The following is a 20726-nucleotide window of genomic DNA, read 5'->3' on the forward strand; positions in this document are numbered from 1 at the left end:
ATTAATTCTTCCGGGGAAATTTCTGAGAAGGGCTTAATTGTTTGTATAATTAATATCGAGGCAGCTGTATCTTCCATTCTTTCTTTTTTTTTTTTTTTTTTTTATATTTAGGAAGATGAATGCCACTCGCTCCTCCTGGAGTTCTTTTTTTTCTCTTCTCTCCCCTTTAATTTATCTCGGAATTTCTTGCGTTCAACTTCCCCAAGTTCGTTTCCCATTTTAGTTTCCATCTTCTTCCTTGCAAAAGATTGTTCGATCTTACAAACGTTACCGTGATCAGAAGAACTCAACTTCGAAATCCAATTCTATCAAGTTCTGGTACCAAGTTCCATTATTTTTTTGTTTTCAGATGTTTTCCTTTCGTTAATGGGTATCCCGTTTTCCCTTTATGATTTCTACTTTTCTCGAAAGAAAAAATTGAAAAGCCACCATTTAAAGTCCAACTGCTAGAAATTGAAGATTTTGTACGAACCAAAGCTTCGTGGAATATACTGTGACAAAGTATAGACAATAGTAGCAATAGGTATAACACGTTGTAGACATAACACGTTGAAAAAGAAAACTCATTTCAAAAAGAATACACTTATTCAATTAATTAGACCAACATTTTGGAGAACTAAAATGCCCAGTAAAATATTTTACATTATATATTACTGTCAAAAAATCGATAAACATATGCAAATTCTATATTTTACATAGTACACATCATATGATAATACTTAGACATAAATTTGGACTTTTGAATTCAGGATAACTTTACACTTTACGAATTAATAAATACTATACATTGAAGAGTTTACAACTGATACATGGGCAACATAATTTCTATAGAAACGGGAATGTCTTACTTCAGAACACTTCGATGAACGTTTTACAAAAATCTGAATCTCATCACCAATTCAAATTTCACCATTATCCTCACCCCAATTTCCCCATCCAAAAGAGACATTCTCTCCTTATCTCATTACAGATCACGCAGTAAGGTAACACGTAAAGGTTCCATGAACGTGTAAGGGGAGGGCTTAATGGTTCCAAAAAAAAGCGACTCACATTCATTTTCCTAGTTATTTAAATGTGACGAGGGTGACCGAAGTCTCGGATTTGGACCTTTTGACATTTGCTCGGCTACTGACTGAAGCCGAGCGTCAACTGTTGGATGTCGAGGAATGTTTAGATTATCGACGAACACCGGTAACTGTGACACGGGTCCTCGAGGGAAGTTTCCACGTTTTATCGCCTACAAACGTAACATTATTTAAAAAAATGCGAATGAAGTAAGTCATTGCTTTATGAAGGCTTATCATATAGAGAGAACCGTCATTCTTTTGTTCTCAAATTACAGAACTTCTTTCTTTGCCTATAATTTGTACAGTGATCCTCGGTAACGTATTCGCCGCTGTAATATGCTTTTTGCACTTATAAAATACTTTATTCTCTTGGAAGTTCACAAAACTGGATCAACATCTAGATCAAAGAAATTCTCGGAATTTTTCTCATAATCATACAATTACACCAATGTATGAATTAACGTACGCCCTCGGTGCGTTAAAATTCCAAAGGAACGTCTACTCTTCTCATTCAGCGATTACGCAAGAAGCATAATCATTATCTAATTACGTCTCTTACGATTTACCTTTTATTCCCCTAAATACCGTTTAAACCACCCAGAAAAACTGGATCTAGATATGGCGAGGTACGCGCAGCTAAAATACAGCAGGCAAACCGCGACGGACCTTAATGTATATTTACAGTCGACGTCTAACTCTCGTAGTACGTATTCGTCGACTTGCATGGTCGTTTCGATGCACGTAGAGGCGCGTATAACCAGTTGGACGGTAGCTGGAAAAGCTGGCTTCCGAAGGATGTGCACCCTGAATTAATGAAGCCACGGACGCATTCGGCTGTGTGACTGGTAATCCTCTTTCGGTATTTCCTGAAGCACCGGTTGGGATTGCACGTACGATAAATAGAGATAATCCAAGGGACGTGTGTCTGTGAGTGTGTAACGCCACGAAATATGCGCTGCGAGTGCGGGCACGTATTTGGTAATCGTTGCGGAATCGTCCGTAGACGCCGGAAACCCGGATGAACGAGCCACGCCACTCGTGGAACCGTCCCGTTAGCGGGTTACCGTGCAAGAATATGCCGGGTCATTTCGCGGATTGTTTCAAATTAATGCGCTTTGGTTTTCAGATTAATAGAGTTTGCAAGCAATTGAGAAAGGAAGAGTAAAGGACGAAACGTAGTGGCTTTGATTCAGAGGATAGACAGTGTAATGGCACGAAGGATATATCTTTGGGAATTTTTTAGAGTTGTGCGTGGGATTCGTCGATGTACGATTTGTTTGTTTAAAAAAGTAATTTGATAGGAGATCGGTATTTAATATAATGTTATATAACGGAAAAAAGTCTCGTGGTCATCGTGATGTAGCTATCGTATCGACACGTTACCACAATCGATATCAATTGAACATTCTGTGTACTGGGGCTTTAACGTGAGCTTTGTTGCAGGACAAATAGTTTGTACATGTTCGTTCACGTTCCACTAAAGAAATTTAATCTTTAAATTGGTCAATCGTTGTATCAAATATTTTTAAAAATTGCCTTGCATAAAATAATATCGACCTTTTGAAATCAACCAGGAAATTTAGTGCTAACGTAAGCGATAATAAGTATGTCCATTGGCCACAGTGAAGCATGTTTTTGAAAGAAGAAAAAGGGATGAAAAATGTAGGGACTCACGTGGATCGACAAAACGTGCGAGAACGTCCGTGTCGCGTTGTTCTCGCGCGAGACCGGCCTTAATTGAAAAAGCGTCGTCATTGCGGTCATTGTTCTCGTCACCGTCATCGTGCTCGCGCGAACGGATCGACGTAACAGCGGCTTCCTCTGGCTGCTCGCCGCACACATTGTTCGCGCGCGCATACGCTTCATTCTCTTCTGTTCCACCCTGGCTCCATTTAAGCCGTGGCTTGTTACGAAGGCATATATTTTTTTACGATCGACACGAGGTTTGTGGCTCAAGAATGTTTAGCGAAAAAGGATAAATGTTGATAGACGAGAAATACATGTCACGATCAGAATTGGACGATCTGTGTTGAATAAAAAATTAGATTATGAAAGAGACTCGTACGATGTATCTTTTAGTTTTATTTCGACGGTAGAACTTCGATTATCGAAACACTACTTAAATAGAAAATCTAACGACGGTCCATTTGCATAAATTATTGGAGATTGGAAAGAAAAATTGAAAAGGTTGATACGTTTTTATTCAGAAACTTTTCTTCCTATTTGATATTCATATTCGTAAATTAAACTCGAAAAATATTTTTTTCGATATTTCCTACTGATTGAATTATTGTTAATCACTTTTTGAAGGTAATTGTATACGATCAATATGACATAGTATCGTTGAAATTTTTGATTTTGGGCATTTCGCAATAATTGTCACGGATATAAAAGGATAATAGTTGAAAATATAGAATCTAATGTACTATAGAATAATTTTATGAAATTTGGGGAAAAGCGTTGTGGATTTTGCAACAAAATCTTTTATGCCGGGTAGATCTATTCACCTCTTTATTTGTTCCTCGTCAATCTGAGTTTCTATGCAAAACTTTTTCTAATGGATAATAAATTCTTTCTTTGAACTCTTTTATATGATACTCGTCGATATCCTTTCACGATCCGAATCTCCTTTGACGTCTTTCACGTAATATTATACTTTTTATAGCGCAGCTTATCTCAAGGTCCAAAAGGTACGATGAAGAGGATTTTCGAGGAATGAAAATTGTGGAAATCTATATAGAAATCTATACGACGGTACTAATGCGCGCAGAATACACAATGTATATGGCGAATAAAAATTTAGGCTACAGATTTTAAAGAGAGAAATGAAGAAAAAAACAAGCAAACATATAATCTAAATAGAACACAGTAGGACTAAAATATTTTACTATCAATCTACGTATGAAAATAATTACAATAAAAATTCGAAACAAATTTGTAAAAACGTTCCAACATTTTATTTATTATTATTTACATACACGTATACCCTTTGAGTTATATTCTAACGCAATAAACGTCAAACAACAAAATAATATAACGCATAAATACAATTTATAACCGTTTATAATTTACACAATTTTTTATGGTAAATATAAAACAACTGAGTGCATCAGCTTTTAGTAAAATAGTAGAATCATTATGAAAATTGTTTTATAGATATACGAAGAAACAAGTTCTTAAGAAAAACGATTATAATTATCAATTCAAATTTGGTTAATATTAAAAAAAAGATACGATTAAGACATTTTATCTCCCACTTTATCTTACAGGTCTTTTTTTTAAAAAAAGTTGCTCACTTTATTCATCCCGAAATATCCCACATGACAAGCCAACCACGAGAATAACATAAACACTAGAATTCTAATTCCCAGAACGTTAGTCAATTAGACGTTTCACACGTGTCGCGTTATCTTTGATAACGTAGTCCTATTAATCACATTCCTTCTGCGGAGAAAGTAGTTTACGCGGTGGTACTTTGTTTAACGAGGACGGTTAAGTGGATTGTAGCGGAAACGATTTCCGGGCGAGCAAGCTCGAGAAACAGGAGGGTGAGAGCAAAGAGAAATGGAAGCGGTATAAGAAATGGCCGGCGATTAGGGCGAAAGATAATCCATAAATTATTAAAAGAGCGGATCGTGCGAATTTTCAAAATGGCCGTGCGGACGCCGGAAGACGGCCGCCATTACGTCGATTTTTCTCACTCCTGCGAGGGGGTACAGGAGAGATCTTTTTCCAGGATACATTATGGGATTATTAGAGCGCCACGGCGAACTAATCTTTCTGGGGGCGAAATTGTTCGCCTCGTCCTCGACGCTGGTTCCCGTGCCAGACTCATTTAATAAACTTTCTCGGACGCGCACTTTGCGGACGCCGCGGCAGTAATTTCTTTAAGGCGCTGCCCATTACGCGGCTCGGATTCCGTGCCCCGTAAGGGACGAGTCCCTTCTTTTTTTACCCTTTGTTTTCCTTCTTTCTTTTAATTATTCTGTGTCTAACGACCATCGGTGATACCACGGAAAATCCATCCAGTGACCTGGATCCCGAAGGGATTCGAAGAAATTTGATGGAAGACAAGAAGAACATAGGAGGAAGCTACTGACCGGAAATACTTGCGGTACGATAAAGGTATAACACACGTATTCGAGGAAAAATTTATTTCGTTCCGAATGGAATTGGATATCCTGTTTTTTATAATAATGGTATATAAATAATTTGTAATCGTGATTCGTTGAGAAAAATTGCGTGTATTGGCTAGAATATAGTAAAAATATACGTAATATTTGTGATAAAGTAATACGATGAAATATACGAAAATGTGAGAGAAATATGTAGGAAACGAGGTCATTGTGTTATTCCTATTCAGTATTTGTTATTCTGCGAATGAATTTAATATAGCATCGGGTATTGTTTCGTTTGCGTAAAACTTCTTAATTATTTAACATGAAAATCATGAATTATGAACTATTTATTGACTCCTGTTCTGTTGGAAATATCGTCAAATAAATTTTTAATAAACTTATTTGGCACGATTTCCTTTTCTTTACTTGCATTTTGTAACTTCGTACATGCCCTGTATATTTAAATTTAGCAAATAAGTTTCGTACACCAACTAACTAAATTTGGTTCGCTACATGGTCTATAAAAGAAATTTGCACATAAATGAATTGTAAATAATAAGTATGGTTTTAGGTTTCATGGGAGTTGTATGTAATAAATTGTAAATAATGTAATAGACATATATAAATGAAGTTACAAACGACCAAAAAAAGTAAGAAAGATAAGCAGTTGATTTTCATATGGAAAGATTTTTCAACATCATGAGGAAACATTTCTTACAAATATTACACAGTGATTAGTTGCTATTACGTCGTAAGGTATAGCTAATTGCGGTTATATAGGCGCGATGGCAAACTTAAGATTTTAACACAGTAAGTATCGTACATTTGACGATTTTGACCGACTAGAGTAACTAATTAGCGCAACTCGTTTGCATTAAAGAGAATGTAGCGTAAGGCTGATCGATATACTCAAGAGCGTTGAACAATTTAAAGATAAATACACGCGAGATAGATTGCTCTTTACGATTGTTATAACAGTTACTAAGATAGCACCGATAACATATCGCACGCGAACACGCGTGACCAAAAAAGCTGCTAATTACAAGACACGAATAATAGAGGAAAATCAAACGCGAGCGGTAACGCTCTGTGCAATTGTCTTGGCGATTACATATTGAATGATTAAGATTTATTGAATCTAATATTAATTCTAGTAAAAGTAAGTTTAAAGTAAGAAAAAAAAAAGTAAGAGTAAAAAATCTTTCTCGAGCATAAATTTCATTTTTTTTTTTTTTTTTTAAGAAAAATCTATTTTTATATTTTATCATTTTTCTCGTAACTTTGATTAGATCGATAAGAAGAGAAATATTTAATATTACGAGTGTTATTTCTTTTCTTTTTTCTTTCAATAGTGAGCAATACGCGATACCGTCTTGAGGACCCTTGAGATCGAAAAATTACGAACTACGTAAAAGATAAACATATTTCACTGTTAAAAATACGTAATCAGATATATAATTGATAACTTTCTACTTCAAACTTTCTATTCCTCTTATTATTATTACTTTATTATTATTATTATATTACCTTTTTAGCAGACCAACGATATTATGCAATCTGCATAAGCTTCGAATACAAATCTCTTCACGTGTAAATGAAGTTTCAAGTTGAAAATTGTCATCAACATGTTCTACAACATTCGAAATGTATCTGTGTCGCATAAATCTCTACGGCGTACGATCGATTAAAATCTGTGCACAACTAAACATGCCCAAACGTTTAGTCGACTGTCCAACGGATATCATTTGAATCAAAGCAGGTGGTCGAAACTCGTGCTGCGAGTAAACGGGCGTAATCCGAAAGAAAAACGAAAGGAGAATACGAGGATGTAGTCGAAAGAGATCGAATGGTGTCGGTGTTATCGGGAATCGAAGATAAAGAAGGGAGGGAAGTGGAAAATCTTGGAAACTCACGACAACTTTATACGTAATAGTTCCCAGTTCTGTGGTACATCGGACTATTTCGCGAAGCGACCGGTATCACGAACGTCCGATTCTCTCTCTCTCTCTCTCTCTTTTCTTCAATTTCACGAACGAATCTCTTCGCAAATACCTTTCGAACATTTCGCCGAACTAACTCGACCCAATTTGCCAGGACGCGATGAATTACCGATTGTTCGATCGCTGAACGAAGAGAACAATAACAAGGAACGGTGAAAATTTCACGCGACACACTCTTCATGAGAATCGTTAGCATCAATATGTGCGTCATCAACGTCGAATCAGATCGTAACACGACAGGATGCGTCTACTTTATGCAACACAATAAAAGTGTGTTAAGCTGTTTCACATTCGATAAGTTCAATTTCGCTCGTCTCCTCTCTGGTATATTCCGAGGGTTACAAGTGTCCTAGCGAGGCTAACGATGGAATGAATGCGTTTAAACAATTTTTTTTTTTTCATTCATACGTCATTGGATATTTATGGATAATTCTATTTGTTCAGGAAATTTTTTCACTGCATTAGATAAAAGATAATCTGTCAATCTATTAATTGGATCAAGGAATGTGTAACAATTCTATAATCACGGAATTAACCTTCTTAGAACAGAATATTTGTGATGCTGTGAAGAAAATATTTTTGTCCGATGATTGTTTTTAAGGAGGACATAATGCACTAAAATTGGAACCAAAAAATACATTTACTGCTTAATTAATTTCAAAATGGTAATGATATTTTAAAGTACGTAACATGGAAGAATAAGAGTTAGAAGTTAATAAAAACAAATTAATTTACATTAGGTGGTCTTCAATTTTTGCAAATAGATATAAATATGATACATTTTATTATCTCATAGAGAAATGAGACGATACACAAAGGAATAGTAGATGCACAAACAGAGAAATTAAAACGTAGCTATTTCTGCACAGGAATTGCGAACATTTTAATCAGAGATGAATGGTTATTTCAACTAATAATGTTCATTTTAATCTCGTTATGTATAATTTTATTTGTCATTTCATATCTTTCCGTTGAGATGCATAAACAGTTCCGTTTTCAATTTTTACTGACAATTTAGTAAATGAAATTTTACGTAACTAGAACAACGCAACGTATGCGTCAGTAGCAGCAAATATGTTAACAGATTAAACTTGTTAGACACATCCTTTGAGCATGCTGTTGAAACTTTATGTGAATCAGTTACATCAGTCAAATAAGAAATAACTGACAACGAGCAAAAATTAATTTATTAAACTTTGGAGTTTTTTAATAATTAAAAATCAGCATCAAATCTCAAAAACCAGATATAGATAAGAGGTTTACAATAAAAAAATTTCATTGACTTTTAACAAAATAGTAAATAGACCAAAATTTATTCGAGTCCAATCGTTCTAAAAAATGGTGTAATTTTTAAACGCGTAATAAACACACGACGATGAAACAAACAAACGAGACTCGTTATTTTGTGAACGTTTAAAAGTACATAAACGTGAAAGTATAATAACGTTGGAACGGAATCACCATATTCAATTATTCAACCAACGCCATTGTTGACTCAACACGGAGAACGTTCATGTCTAGAGCATATTTAAAATGTTCTCCTCTAAATCTGATAAAAGCAAGTCAATAAGTGAATAGGGGTAGCGTACCAGGAAGAACAGTCTGAAAGCTTTTCACGCACAAAAGAGTATCACATTGGTATCAACGAATTTATTTCAAACGATGACAATTGACCCTTTTATTACTGGAAATTAAATTGGAAATCATCGCTGTTTATCCAGTGCACATTCTCCTGTTATTAAAATTTCCAGAAATTTGAAATTCTTGCGAATCGGTAGATCATGCTTGGATCTTGTGATACGTACAACGATTTATACCGATCATCAGAAATACGATACCTGATACCTCTTGAATAATTTTACCCTCAATCTCCGAAATAAATCGATTTTAGTGTAACATAGTAAAGATCACACGTTTGATTCGTTTGATGTAAAGAATTATTTATAAAAAAACTATCCAAAAAAATTCATTTACAAAGAATGCTATGCACAAGAAATTTTACACGTAAAAGGAAATTCCTTTAAAAAATGGCTCTGGCGAAGTTCCCTTTTTAAAAAAACACGATCAAGGTCCTCCTTGTACAGTAATTTAGCAATTAATAATATCAGTACATTAACAAGTTAGAAGTTCTCTTTTTTTAATTTCATAATTGCTTTGTCGAATAGAATAATCAGATAATTTGTAATTTATAAAATTTACTTGTAAAATTTGATTTGTTTCATCGTTAAACTTGCCATTAAAAATACATAGTGTTCAAGTGATAAATATATCTAACGGTTAAATATGCATTTTTAATGCGTTTTTTCATTTTACTGAGAATCTTCCCTGTTAACACTTAGATAATTTACCATTTCGATTTTTCAGTCGTTAATATGAAGGATCTTCACGATGGTAATTGCAGGATTAACGCTAGATAAGATACGAGGAAACCTACGTCTGTGCTGAAGTAACCAATTAACGCAAAGAAATTTTGCCTAAGAACTCATTTCTTCCAAAATCATAAACACAATATTGCAGACGCGTGTACACAGATTAGATACGATAAGATATCGGTAGATAGGAGGGCAGAAAATGCTCAAGGTTCTAAAATCACATAAAATTCCACCGAACATGCACGTATCGAAGCTTCTTTCGATAGAAACTAAAATGTCTTGTTAACATATTACAATATAGCTTGTTCGCGAGTAATTACCGGTAATGAACTCCCTCGTGAAATTTTCAATTCCCTGGTGCTGAATTTTATGATTTATTTATGTATTATGTATTATGTAGCAAATAATATACCATGAGAGTTTCACATTGTAATTTATTGTTCCTTTGTGAATTACAAGTTTCCTTGATATGTTATACGACCATTACGATAACGGAACACAATAGAAAAGAATATGATTAGCATGTTTTTGACGACTTTATTATATGAACGTGAGTTGATAGGTAAATGTGAATATTTTAATATATTTAAAATTTCAAGGAAGAATTCGATAAATTGAAAGATACGAAAATGAATACAGATCTATGATATAAATACATATATTATAATAATTAGCATTTCTAAAATGTTCAACTGAGTGACAAGGATATATATTTAATTCCAAAATCAAATAACTCATACTATGTAATATGTAATTGTTTTGCTAACGTATGTTTAATATTCTCAGCGTATTGAATTAAAATATAGGAAATACAACTTAACACATTTTCCTCTATGTTTTTCAATTCCTTGATAAACGACAGAACTTACGTATGAAATTCTAAAGACTACTTGTGAGATAAGCCAGACTGTTTCCACGAAACATTCTAACCAGCCACGTGTTAATATATTTAACAGACATAATATCATTTACCTGATATCACTCTACGACATCGTGATTTATTATTAAACCGATCAAAATTCAGCACCACGTAACGAACTTGTTTCTTGCTTACACTTATCAGTAACCCAACACACATACACACACAGTGAAATAAAAAGGAGAGTGCATCTAGATCACTATCGTGGATCGATGTTAATAGCAGCTGGTAGAATCGAGTTGTCCGCGCAAGGAAGTCCTCCTCATCCTCCTGATTCCCCGAGGAAGGACACTGAGAACGCAATAGATTCTCGTGCCCAGAAGCTCGCTTTTTCCTTTCGTTTGATCGAATGTCCGTGCTGGGAATCGGCTTTCGCATCACGTTGATGGCAGAGTCGCGTGTCCCGCCTGACAATGTCGCGGAAGCACCGCTCGTGGGCGACGCCGTGGCCTGACCGTGTAGATAAATAGAAACGTTGGTTCGTCCGGGACTGGATACAATAGAAAATTAATGGCGGACTGACCGGCATATCGATGACGGGGCTCGTCGCGCGATTTCTCCGCGGTTCAGCGAGCACTTTTGTTTTCAGCAAAACTCGCTGTAGTCGCCTCTTTTATCCGGAACCTCGCCGTGGATCATCGTTCGCGAAACTGGTATCGAGAGTGTCCGATTACACAGATACTCTTTCAACGAGTCGTTCGCTCTGTGAACTAGTACGAGGAGGTGGGACAGTTTTTTCCATTGAAATTGTAGATCTTTGTAACCGCGTTGATCCGAGATCCACGGGGAAAATTGAGTCGCTTTCAACGTTGAAAAATATGTATATATTTCGAAAATTGTTTATTTGCAGGCTGAGAGGATAATGTATTGGGGCGGATAGGGGTGGACGATGTAGACTGGAAATGCTTGTATTGATATTGGTGGAATCCGAGCGAGAGATAGATATCGATTATTTTAACAACACCGTGTATTTAGTCAACGTATTTACAAACGGGAATTTTCAGCAATGTTCCAGTTCTGCATGACAGAGAGCGGGAGAGAAGAGCGAGATAAGCGAATCGAAGAATTGATAAATAAATTTCGAATTTAAATATATTGTTTGCGTGTTTAATACGTATTCGTATTTGTCAAATAGGGAGAAATGTCGTTTTTAAGAAGGAAATTTCGCACAATTAATCGTATACAGTTGCGAGTGCACGATATCAAGTTTCGATAATATCGTATTTAAAATTAATCTGAGATTCTATTGATTTCGCGATCAATGAATTTCGAATTAAATAATACAAACGCATCACCTACCTTATTTAAAGCAAGTTGTAATATTGCATCATAAAAGATAGGTTTTGATTAACAAGAAAGAGATTGTGAATTATCTTGGAATAAAATCTCTAAGAACTTCTTATCATCGACATAGAGATACATTTCCTCAAAGCTTATCATAAGTAACGCTGAAAATAATCCACTATGATATAGTATTTTTCTTTTCATTTCACAAATTTCTTCATCGTTCACGTTGAAATCTTCGCAGGGTGAGAATCATGCGCTGAGGCATCGACCAAAATCAGTCTCTCGCATTCCAATGGATCACGAATCCGACCCGACGATCAGCAAGATACGAGCCTTAATCGGCCTTACATTAATTCAACATCAAAGCGTTCGACGAGCACCGCCAAGAGGTGCATCTCTACAGGGACAGACTGAGAAAGGCTCATAAACCAAGCGTAGAATAGACAGAAAGCCATAACCTCCGGGCCAAAATGGCGAACTAGAGAACAGTGTTACGTAAGAAAGTGAAATCCTTTGTGGCACTAAGGAAACCCGTAATGAACATGCAAGGGCCACAAGGGTTTCGAATGAAATTTCATCGGGTGCGATTTACCTCGGCCGCAAAGGTGGCCATCGTACCTTTGCTAATCCTGCAATTTCTGCGGCGGACGCTAACGTGATTTTCGAACGACGACCGCATTATCGAGGAAACGCGCAAAGAGACTCTTTCGGTTGTTTGAAAATCGAGCGTGTGCCGTTTGTTCCTTTGATTTCACAGTCCAAGCAGCTAGACTGTACGAGAACGCGGGCGGATTTCGAATCACGAGGGGTGTCGTGCACCGCAATACTGTCCGCGACGAATCTATCCGCTTGTGAATTGGAACGCGCACCTGTGAAGATACTGAATACCGGTCTGAATGGCGGATTACGTGGTGAAATAGGGATATTTGGATGATAGATTAGCTGTTTAGTGAATATATGTTATGTTCATGAATATTGAAAGACTATGTCAATGAAACGAGATAAGATAAAGCTGCATTGGTTGTTAAATGTTTTCTTGAGTATGAAAAATTAGAAATATTGTCAAATTTATAATTATGTAAGAATATATAGAAAGAAGAGCATATAGTTTTTTATAAACGCTTTAAGAAGCTTCATATTTAAGAAATTTTTTTAGTCTGGTAGAGGGAGTACGTTGTAGAGATGTATATTTTTAGGAATTTTTCTTCGCGGATTGTTTTGTTGGCTTTGATATGATCACATGAGATATTTATAAATAAAATATAACAATACAAACATCGAATCGATAGGAGAGCTTTTGTGCAAAGTAACATTTTAATTAGCGAGGACTGTGTAGTGCGCGAGGGAAAATAAAATATAGAGACCATGCATGTGTACGTGTACACACACTTATGTACATACACTTATGTACATACATGTATGTACGTGTACATACACATATTTACGTTTAATTTGCAAAAATGTATGCACAGTAATATATATTTTTAAAACGACAGATTAATTAGAGCATACTTTCAATATCAAATATATATATGTATCACGTGTTCAAAACTTTTATAATCATATTTTCCTGTCACTATGCTGTTTCAGAATTCTTAGAGTAACCATTATTATAGAGTAGAAAAAAATAATAATCGAACGAAAATACTATCGTATGAAGATACTTCTCGTGACAATAATCATTTTTTAATAATCTTACATAAATTTTTCATGGGACAAATCAGCAAACATCTTACAATAAGATAAGGAATTATATCATTTTGTCATAAATAATAAAACGGATAACAAACTTGTAATTTAAAACATGTAACTCTTTGAACGAATAATATTGTTGTATTAGACGATGTTATTGATGCGCGCAGTTAATAATTCTATCAATGTGTTGCTTAAAGTGTACTAATTTTAAAAGCGATAGCAGAAATTCAATATTGAAATAGATAGAATTAATGACTTATCGTCGAGAATGCTATAAATTTTGGAATTTTTCGAACTGCACTTTCGGCGAATTCGTTCGAGGCGCCGACACGGGTCGAATTTCAACTTTTCCAAAGTTTTAATGGATGATCGTGTAAACATGATCTCCAAATCAAATACTCGAACTCGGTTGTAATTACTGGAGTGTACTTTGCGGAATAAACTTGGTTGCGCCGTTGGTGAGCATCGATGAACTCCGACCGCAGAAATTTTACATGGGGAACAAGCTTCCGGCTAATTTCGTCTCCAAGAAATTGATTTGCTCGTCTGATGATCAGTTTCAAGGCAGAGATGCTAATAAACATCATCGTTATACGGAAACTCTTTATCCGTAAAAGCTATTTTACAATAATATCAAGAAAATTTCAACAACGAAAAAAAAAAAAAAGAAAAACATTTGAAATATCCAATCTTTATGAAACGTAAAATCAGTGAATTAGAAATTCGATAAAACTCCAATTTAGTCTTTTAATTTAGCAATAACCGAAGCAACAGCTCACCCGGTCAAAGATTCAACCCGGGAGCTTTTCGTAATCGTTTTGCATCTCCTATTTCAACTGTATCCCATTACACGACGAAGCTTCTGCTTCTATCGTTCGTTTATCGTCCAGTTATTTCGCCTGTTAATTATCGCAGGAAAGAAGAAAAGTTAGAAACGTCTGGTTCGACTGTTAGTGGCTCGTGTCGAGCTGGTAGAACGCGCGCGCGCAATCGTATAATTACTCGAGTCAATTTCCCGCAGGCTTGCAAAGCACTGTGTCGGTCGATCGTACGCGGCGTCATTAAAATTTCGCGAGCAGCCCTCCGCGGTTAGAAACTGACTGTATCTCCGACACGAATTTCGAGGTAACGTTCTGTTCGAGAGCGGAACGCAAATCGAAACTAGGTTATGTTATACATATGAATGAACCGGACATAGTTACGCTGCTTTTTACCAAGCAAACATCGAATTTTCAAACATCGGCCGCTCTTTTCGATACACCGATTAATTGAGATTGCGTCGCCTTAAAAGATTTCTCGTTTCTTTTCTCGCGTTTGTCCTCGCGATACGTATGTAAATTTAATTTTCTTCAGTCCGCTGAAATGATATTTACGGACATGTTTTTTGCTATTTAAGCATTTGGAACTTCATACGAGTGTATTTCAGCTGTACGACTATGTTACAATGTCTACATTGTTTTATAGCGGTTAGAAAGAGTATCGGATACAAAAGTATCGTATTTATGTTAGTACTCACGTATTACTTGGTTAGATCCAAGTATATTGAATCTCGCATGGTTTAATAGTACCTTCGTACAAAAGTTTCATTCTATGAAAATAAAATCTGATGAAGAAACGTTTCATTAGAGAAGAAGGGTATGTGCCGATATTTTGTGTAATCGCTGCATAATATTTAAATTCTGTTATATATTCTGAACAGCAGATCTGACTCTAAATTTTGAAATTATACTCTTTCAAAAATCTGTAAATATACAGAGAAGCCGGCATATGGTTAAAATGGTCTGGTAAAAATAATATTTAGCATAAAACATAGTCAATCCCCCGTATTATTCACGAACTTGTTTGTATAATTTTCTTTGTTATAAAATTCCAAATTTTAACCAAAAACATCACTGCAGCACAATAACCTATTAAGCCTTCGAATATTTAGTCCATATGAGAATATTCTATGAGCGATTTGTGACGCTTAAAATAATTAATTTGCATATTGGGTATTCAAGTAGAATGACATATTACGGTACGTTAAATGGATATATTACACGATACATATTTAAAGACGAATACATTTTCAATTCGTCGTGTGTGATGATCACGATATCAGACTTTAAAATTTTCGATAATTTTACCGAGCACGGATTAATCAACATTATCTAACTAAACTATTTGTTAAGTAAAAGAACTCCACAATAAAATAAGATAATTCATTTCGATTAAAACGATTCTTGATATTTATCGGTAAATAAATATTTTACATATACCGGGTGGGGCAGTCACACTCTGTTCAATAGCAGGGTGGATAGGTCGACGACGGCCAAGTGCACTTCCGATGCATCCTTTGCAGTTTGCTACAGACAGGTGACGATCCATTGTGTCGCTAAAATATTGACACTCGATATTTTCCTGTACTCAGCATGGAGTAAAAAACGTTTACATGTAAGCCCATCTTCGTGATGGAGGTTCATGCTTTTTGCTTTTGCTATCTCCGTTGGTTTCGTCGATATTAATTTTACCTCTTACCCCCTTTAGACGCCAAATGCGAGCAGGAATTATTTTAATTTCCGAACTACCTGCTCGCCGTTTATCGTTGTCCAGTGCTTTTAAGCTGTCCTCCAGTTTATCGACAAACTGCTATCCAATTTTCTTACAAAATGTTATTTCCTCGATAACAATACCTTAGAAGAATTCTAAACTGATGTGACCATTTTCATGATATACAGTTTGAATTTACATTGAAAAATATATTTATACTGGAAGAAACTTTAGTTATAATTGGCTTCTTGTACGATTACGAGATACCAAATTTAATACGACACGATCTGATTACAGATAACGCGAAATCGGATAGTTAAACTCGTAAATGTTAGTGTCACGGTTTTGTTTTATTCGTATCCTGAGATTAATTTTCGTGTATTATATATTTTGCCTGAATGTTAATGCAAGAGTAAAAAAAAAAAAAGAAAATTAATGCGCTTTATACGTTTGAGATCGTGTTCAAAACCTGAGTTCCCTTTCAGAAATTCACAGCTCAAGTATCGATCACTCTATTCAAGTTACTACCTATACATCTACGTACGTACATGCTGTTACTCGTATCAATTACATTGGAATTGCAGTTGAAATTCGTTCCACTTTTTATTCGAAATGTTGAACACGAAACGTTGAATCGATATCGCGTTATCCTTGACTGCAGTTTTTTCTCGATTATGGCGAATGTATAGGAAAACGTGTTGTAGAGAAAGCGATTTTTTGTTTTTAAATGTCTGGCCAGTTGTCTAAATATCGGGTACAAGTCTGAATAATTAGTAAAGGGTGTGGCCTGTTCAGCTGGAATATAAATCAAGAGTTCTTTATCTTTCTCACCGTTGATACAGATCAAACTCGAAGTGTCGCCATCGATTCAATCCATCCGTAAATATACGATTATAAATATTTGGCATCTCATTTTTACCTCGAGTAACATTATAAGCAATATTTTAAAGTATATTTGTGTAATTATATCGTAGAAATAAGTCAAATAATTAACGAAAAGAGATTATGGGCCACATTCGATGAAGAATTCATTATTTGATATCTTGAAACTCTAATGATTTAATTGTAATTAAATACGAATGATATATCTCTGCACGCCAGATATAACTATTTCAAGTAATATAATTAGAATAATTTAAAATAATTAATGGGCAAATAATAAGAATAACAGAGATTCTTTGACACTTTATATTTAAATTAAAATTTTACGAAACTAAAATTTCCAATTTTTGTTAACTTTCCGATATATAGATATAGATAAAGATTGATCGATTCTGAACCGTTCAGATAATCTCCGCTTTTATATTTCATATTTCGAAACGTCATATTTCAACGCGAATTTCTGGCATTACATTCGATTGTTCACTTACCGTTTTGTTTCCCAAGTTCTTCACGCGGCAATTCAAGTACGTAGTTTTGCCCAGTATGGTGGTCACGTTCTTCGAATTCGATATATCGAAGTACGGACCAGATTGTGTACTGCTGTCATCCAGGCTGTTCTGATGAACGTTGCTATTCTTTCCGCTGCTTCCGTGTAGCATACTGTAGCAGTGCACCCCTGCAAATCAATGCAACGGCGATTAAATCTCATTGAAAGTGGCAACTTGCTCGTTATCGCTTTTCCAACTGAGTCTAGCAAAGGAACAGCGGAGCTCCGTTCGTTAACGTTCGCGAATAATGAAAAGATCCATCGCTAGGGTCTCCCTCTCGGTGTTTGTACCGACAAGAAACGAAGCTATCGCCACGAAAACGGACTACGAGTTTCCCAATTATAATCGTCGACATGCGATCTACCGTGCAAACAAATTGAAAGAAAGGTGCACCGTCTGCGACGTAAATTGTTTTCGCTGTTCAATAGAATTAGCATTTTTACTTTCGTATTTATGCACGTTTTATTAAATTTAATATTTAAAAACATGCAAACTTGATTACGAAAATTTGTATCGCTTGATATAAGGTAACAAATAAGAAATATTCAAATTCAGATAGTTGTTATAATATTTAATGGATTAAATGAATTTCTATACAGCTCTATTTTATTAGTTGCGTCACTAAAAATATGCAATTGCATAAAAATCAATAGTCCGGTAATGAGCATCGCGCGTGTATGAATAATAACTTGCGATTAATTGTATTTCAAATAAGATGCAAACGAGTTAAAGTTCCACGTTGGTAACGTATTGACTTTTCTAAGCGATCTGGCTTGCGTATTCGATTAAAACGTCAGTCAAACAGGAACGACAGCTTGCAGTTCAGGTGATAAATGTCTATGTTTTTATCTGTGTAGCGTGGCATAGTTCGCGGCGTGAACTCTCCAAGCGAATCTGTTCAACCGGTCGTTGTATAGGATGACAAAGCCCTTTGCTCGCTGTGATACTTGTCACAATCGTTCGCATCGCCTATTGTTTCGCTGTTGGGAACCATCGCGACGTGCACTCGATTCGAGTGTTCTGTTTATCGAACGAATTCGGCGATGAATTTCTTAATGTGCACCGATAGAAAGATAAATTGTACCGATAACGGAGACGACTTGTGCGTTATTGGATCGCGAGCGTCAGCGTAAATTTCAACGTTGATACAGTTGTTGCTTCGCGATCGGTCGTGCCGCGTACTCGCGCGTCGAGACGGGTAGCTGACAACGTCATAAACGAGGAAATGCCCGTTTTCAAAATTTATGAAGGTTCTTGAGCCGTTAACACGTGTTACAGAGGATATTTGAAATGATCCTTGCCCTGAATTTTTCATGATCTAGAAAGGAAAAGTACTTTGCTACATGACGATCTCTTTCAGTTTCCATTCTCGTTTTCCAGTCTTCCTTGAAGATATCATTCTCGAAGCTTCTATCAGCCGATGCTTCGAATCAATCGTTCCCATGATCGAGATTCATTGTACGTAGTTTTGCATATTAACTTTGTTAATTATTAGAAAATAGTATATTTGCAGCAGCGAGTAAACTTGTTTGTTAAATTGAAATTAACAACGAATTTTTGCACTACTTCGAATAAAGTAAAATACGAATTGCAATAAATTCTGAACGTTAGCAAACAATATTAAAAGGCATGAATCCAGATTAACAGATAAGATAGGAAGACATAAGTAACAGACTTATACACATAAGACGTGTCATCGTTAATACAATCTCTTAAAATAGCAATCTCGAAAATAAATCGACATACGTATTTGATTTGTTAAACGACTTTCTTAACATTTAAATAAATTAATTCCTCATTTGTCTCAACTTTCTTAATTGTAATCGCGTTGCAAACTTTGTATAAAAGGTAAATTACATTCCATTCAACCACACAACAAAGAGTACTGAAATGGCAGCCATACGTCGAATCGAACAACCGTCGATTTATTTTCTTTAGCGATTCTTAATCTGGAAACGTCAGTGAAAGATTCCTGGTAAAACGGTCCGTAAGTGTTTCCGAGTTCGACCAAGGGATACAGTTTCAAACTGTTCGCCACTTTTGGCGAGTTGCAGAGCAAACTTCTGGAATGAACTTTAATGCAGTATACCAAACTTTCTCGATAGAAAAAGGAGAATCGTTGATTTCACCGCTGCCCTGAACAATTACCGAACTTGTTTATTATTTTAACGCGAAGCATCTTCTCTCATTTCTCGATGATCTCTACAAAATTGCCCGGAAACGTTTGTGTTTCCTGCACACGTCAACATATGTTGAATGGCGGAATTATTCGAATAATTGTAATGTATGGCAAAAAGGTATGGAACAATAAATTAAGAGAGAAATGAAATTTTAATATTTTTTAATTTACAGATATCTAAAATGACTCGCATAAATATTTGGAGTTTTCGTGAAATTCGAGCATTATCTAGTCCTTTTTTTTTTTTATTATTATTCTTTATTTAGGAAAAGCATGTGCATTAAATAAATGAAATGTATTATACGTTTCTAACAACTACAACATATGTTTTAGTATTTCTATAAAATAGTGAATTAATTAACCATTATGAATAAATTTATTTTATATTTTCAGTTTATTTTCTTTTATTTTAAATATACTTTATGACAGTAATATTCCACATAGTATGCTAAGTTAAATATTGATACAAGTTATTGTAATTAAAAGTTAAAGGTAACAAAATTATGAAACAAGCTTGAAAAATCGCGCTTTACAATTACGCAAGAACAACCTATATTTTCTTTGTATATTTTTTTCTATATGTTTCCATATGTCTCTTGAATCTTTTCGTCTGATAACTTCGGTCAATCTTTCTAACTAATTTTTTGATTTTATGATGTGTAAATATGTAGGAATATATATATATCATAACTCGTTACATCTAATTACACAGTGCAACTTTTCGATTTTGTTATCCCAAATTTTTAACCGTACATTTCTAAATAAAAGATATTAAAACATTCTTTTCACTAGCTTGTTATATGAAGAATTTTTATTATATAGTCGACAATGAGATTAATTTTAACTGATTATACGTATCGACCAGGAAGTATTGAATTTCTCAAAGATTACTTTTCCATCATTTCTCTCCAAGTCACAAATTAATACCATCTTTAATGCACAAAATATTTGATCTCCTTGAAAATATCAAATACTACGTCTGTTTATCATACGCTTCGTTTAGCATTGTGTTTTCGATTAACTTAATAATTTCAGAAACGCGCAAAAGGGTGAAACGGAGTGGTGGAAGTTGTTTGAACAATGATTATCGCTTATGCCCGACTAATGAATGTACATATATAGAATCCAGC

The 20726-nt window shown here is 35.1% G+C and overlaps 1 protein-coding gene across 4 annotated transcripts in view; it reads right to left on the bottom strand.

Annotated features, from left to right (window-relative positions):
• Positions 1 to 20726, bottom strand: part of LOC139989913 (neurotrimin) — a 473537-nt gene that overhangs the window by 168688 nt on the left and 284123 nt on the right. For all 4 annotated transcript variants that reach the window (XM_072008646.1, XM_072008636.1, XM_072008627.1 and 1 more), the window contains exon 3: positions 17358 to 17545. In XM_072008646.1, coding sequence (XP_071864747.1) covers positions 17358 to 17545 — 188 coding nt within the window. The remainder of the gene's footprint in view (positions 1 to 17357; positions 17546 to 20726) is intronic.

The sequence above is a fragment of the Bombus fervidus genome, chromosome 1 (assembly GCF_041682495.2).
Source record: "Bombus fervidus isolate BK054 chromosome 1, iyBomFerv1, whole genome shotgun sequence".
In the NCBI taxonomy this organism is placed as follows: domain Eukaryota; kingdom Metazoa; phylum Arthropoda; class Insecta; order Hymenoptera; family Apidae; genus Bombus; species Bombus fervidus.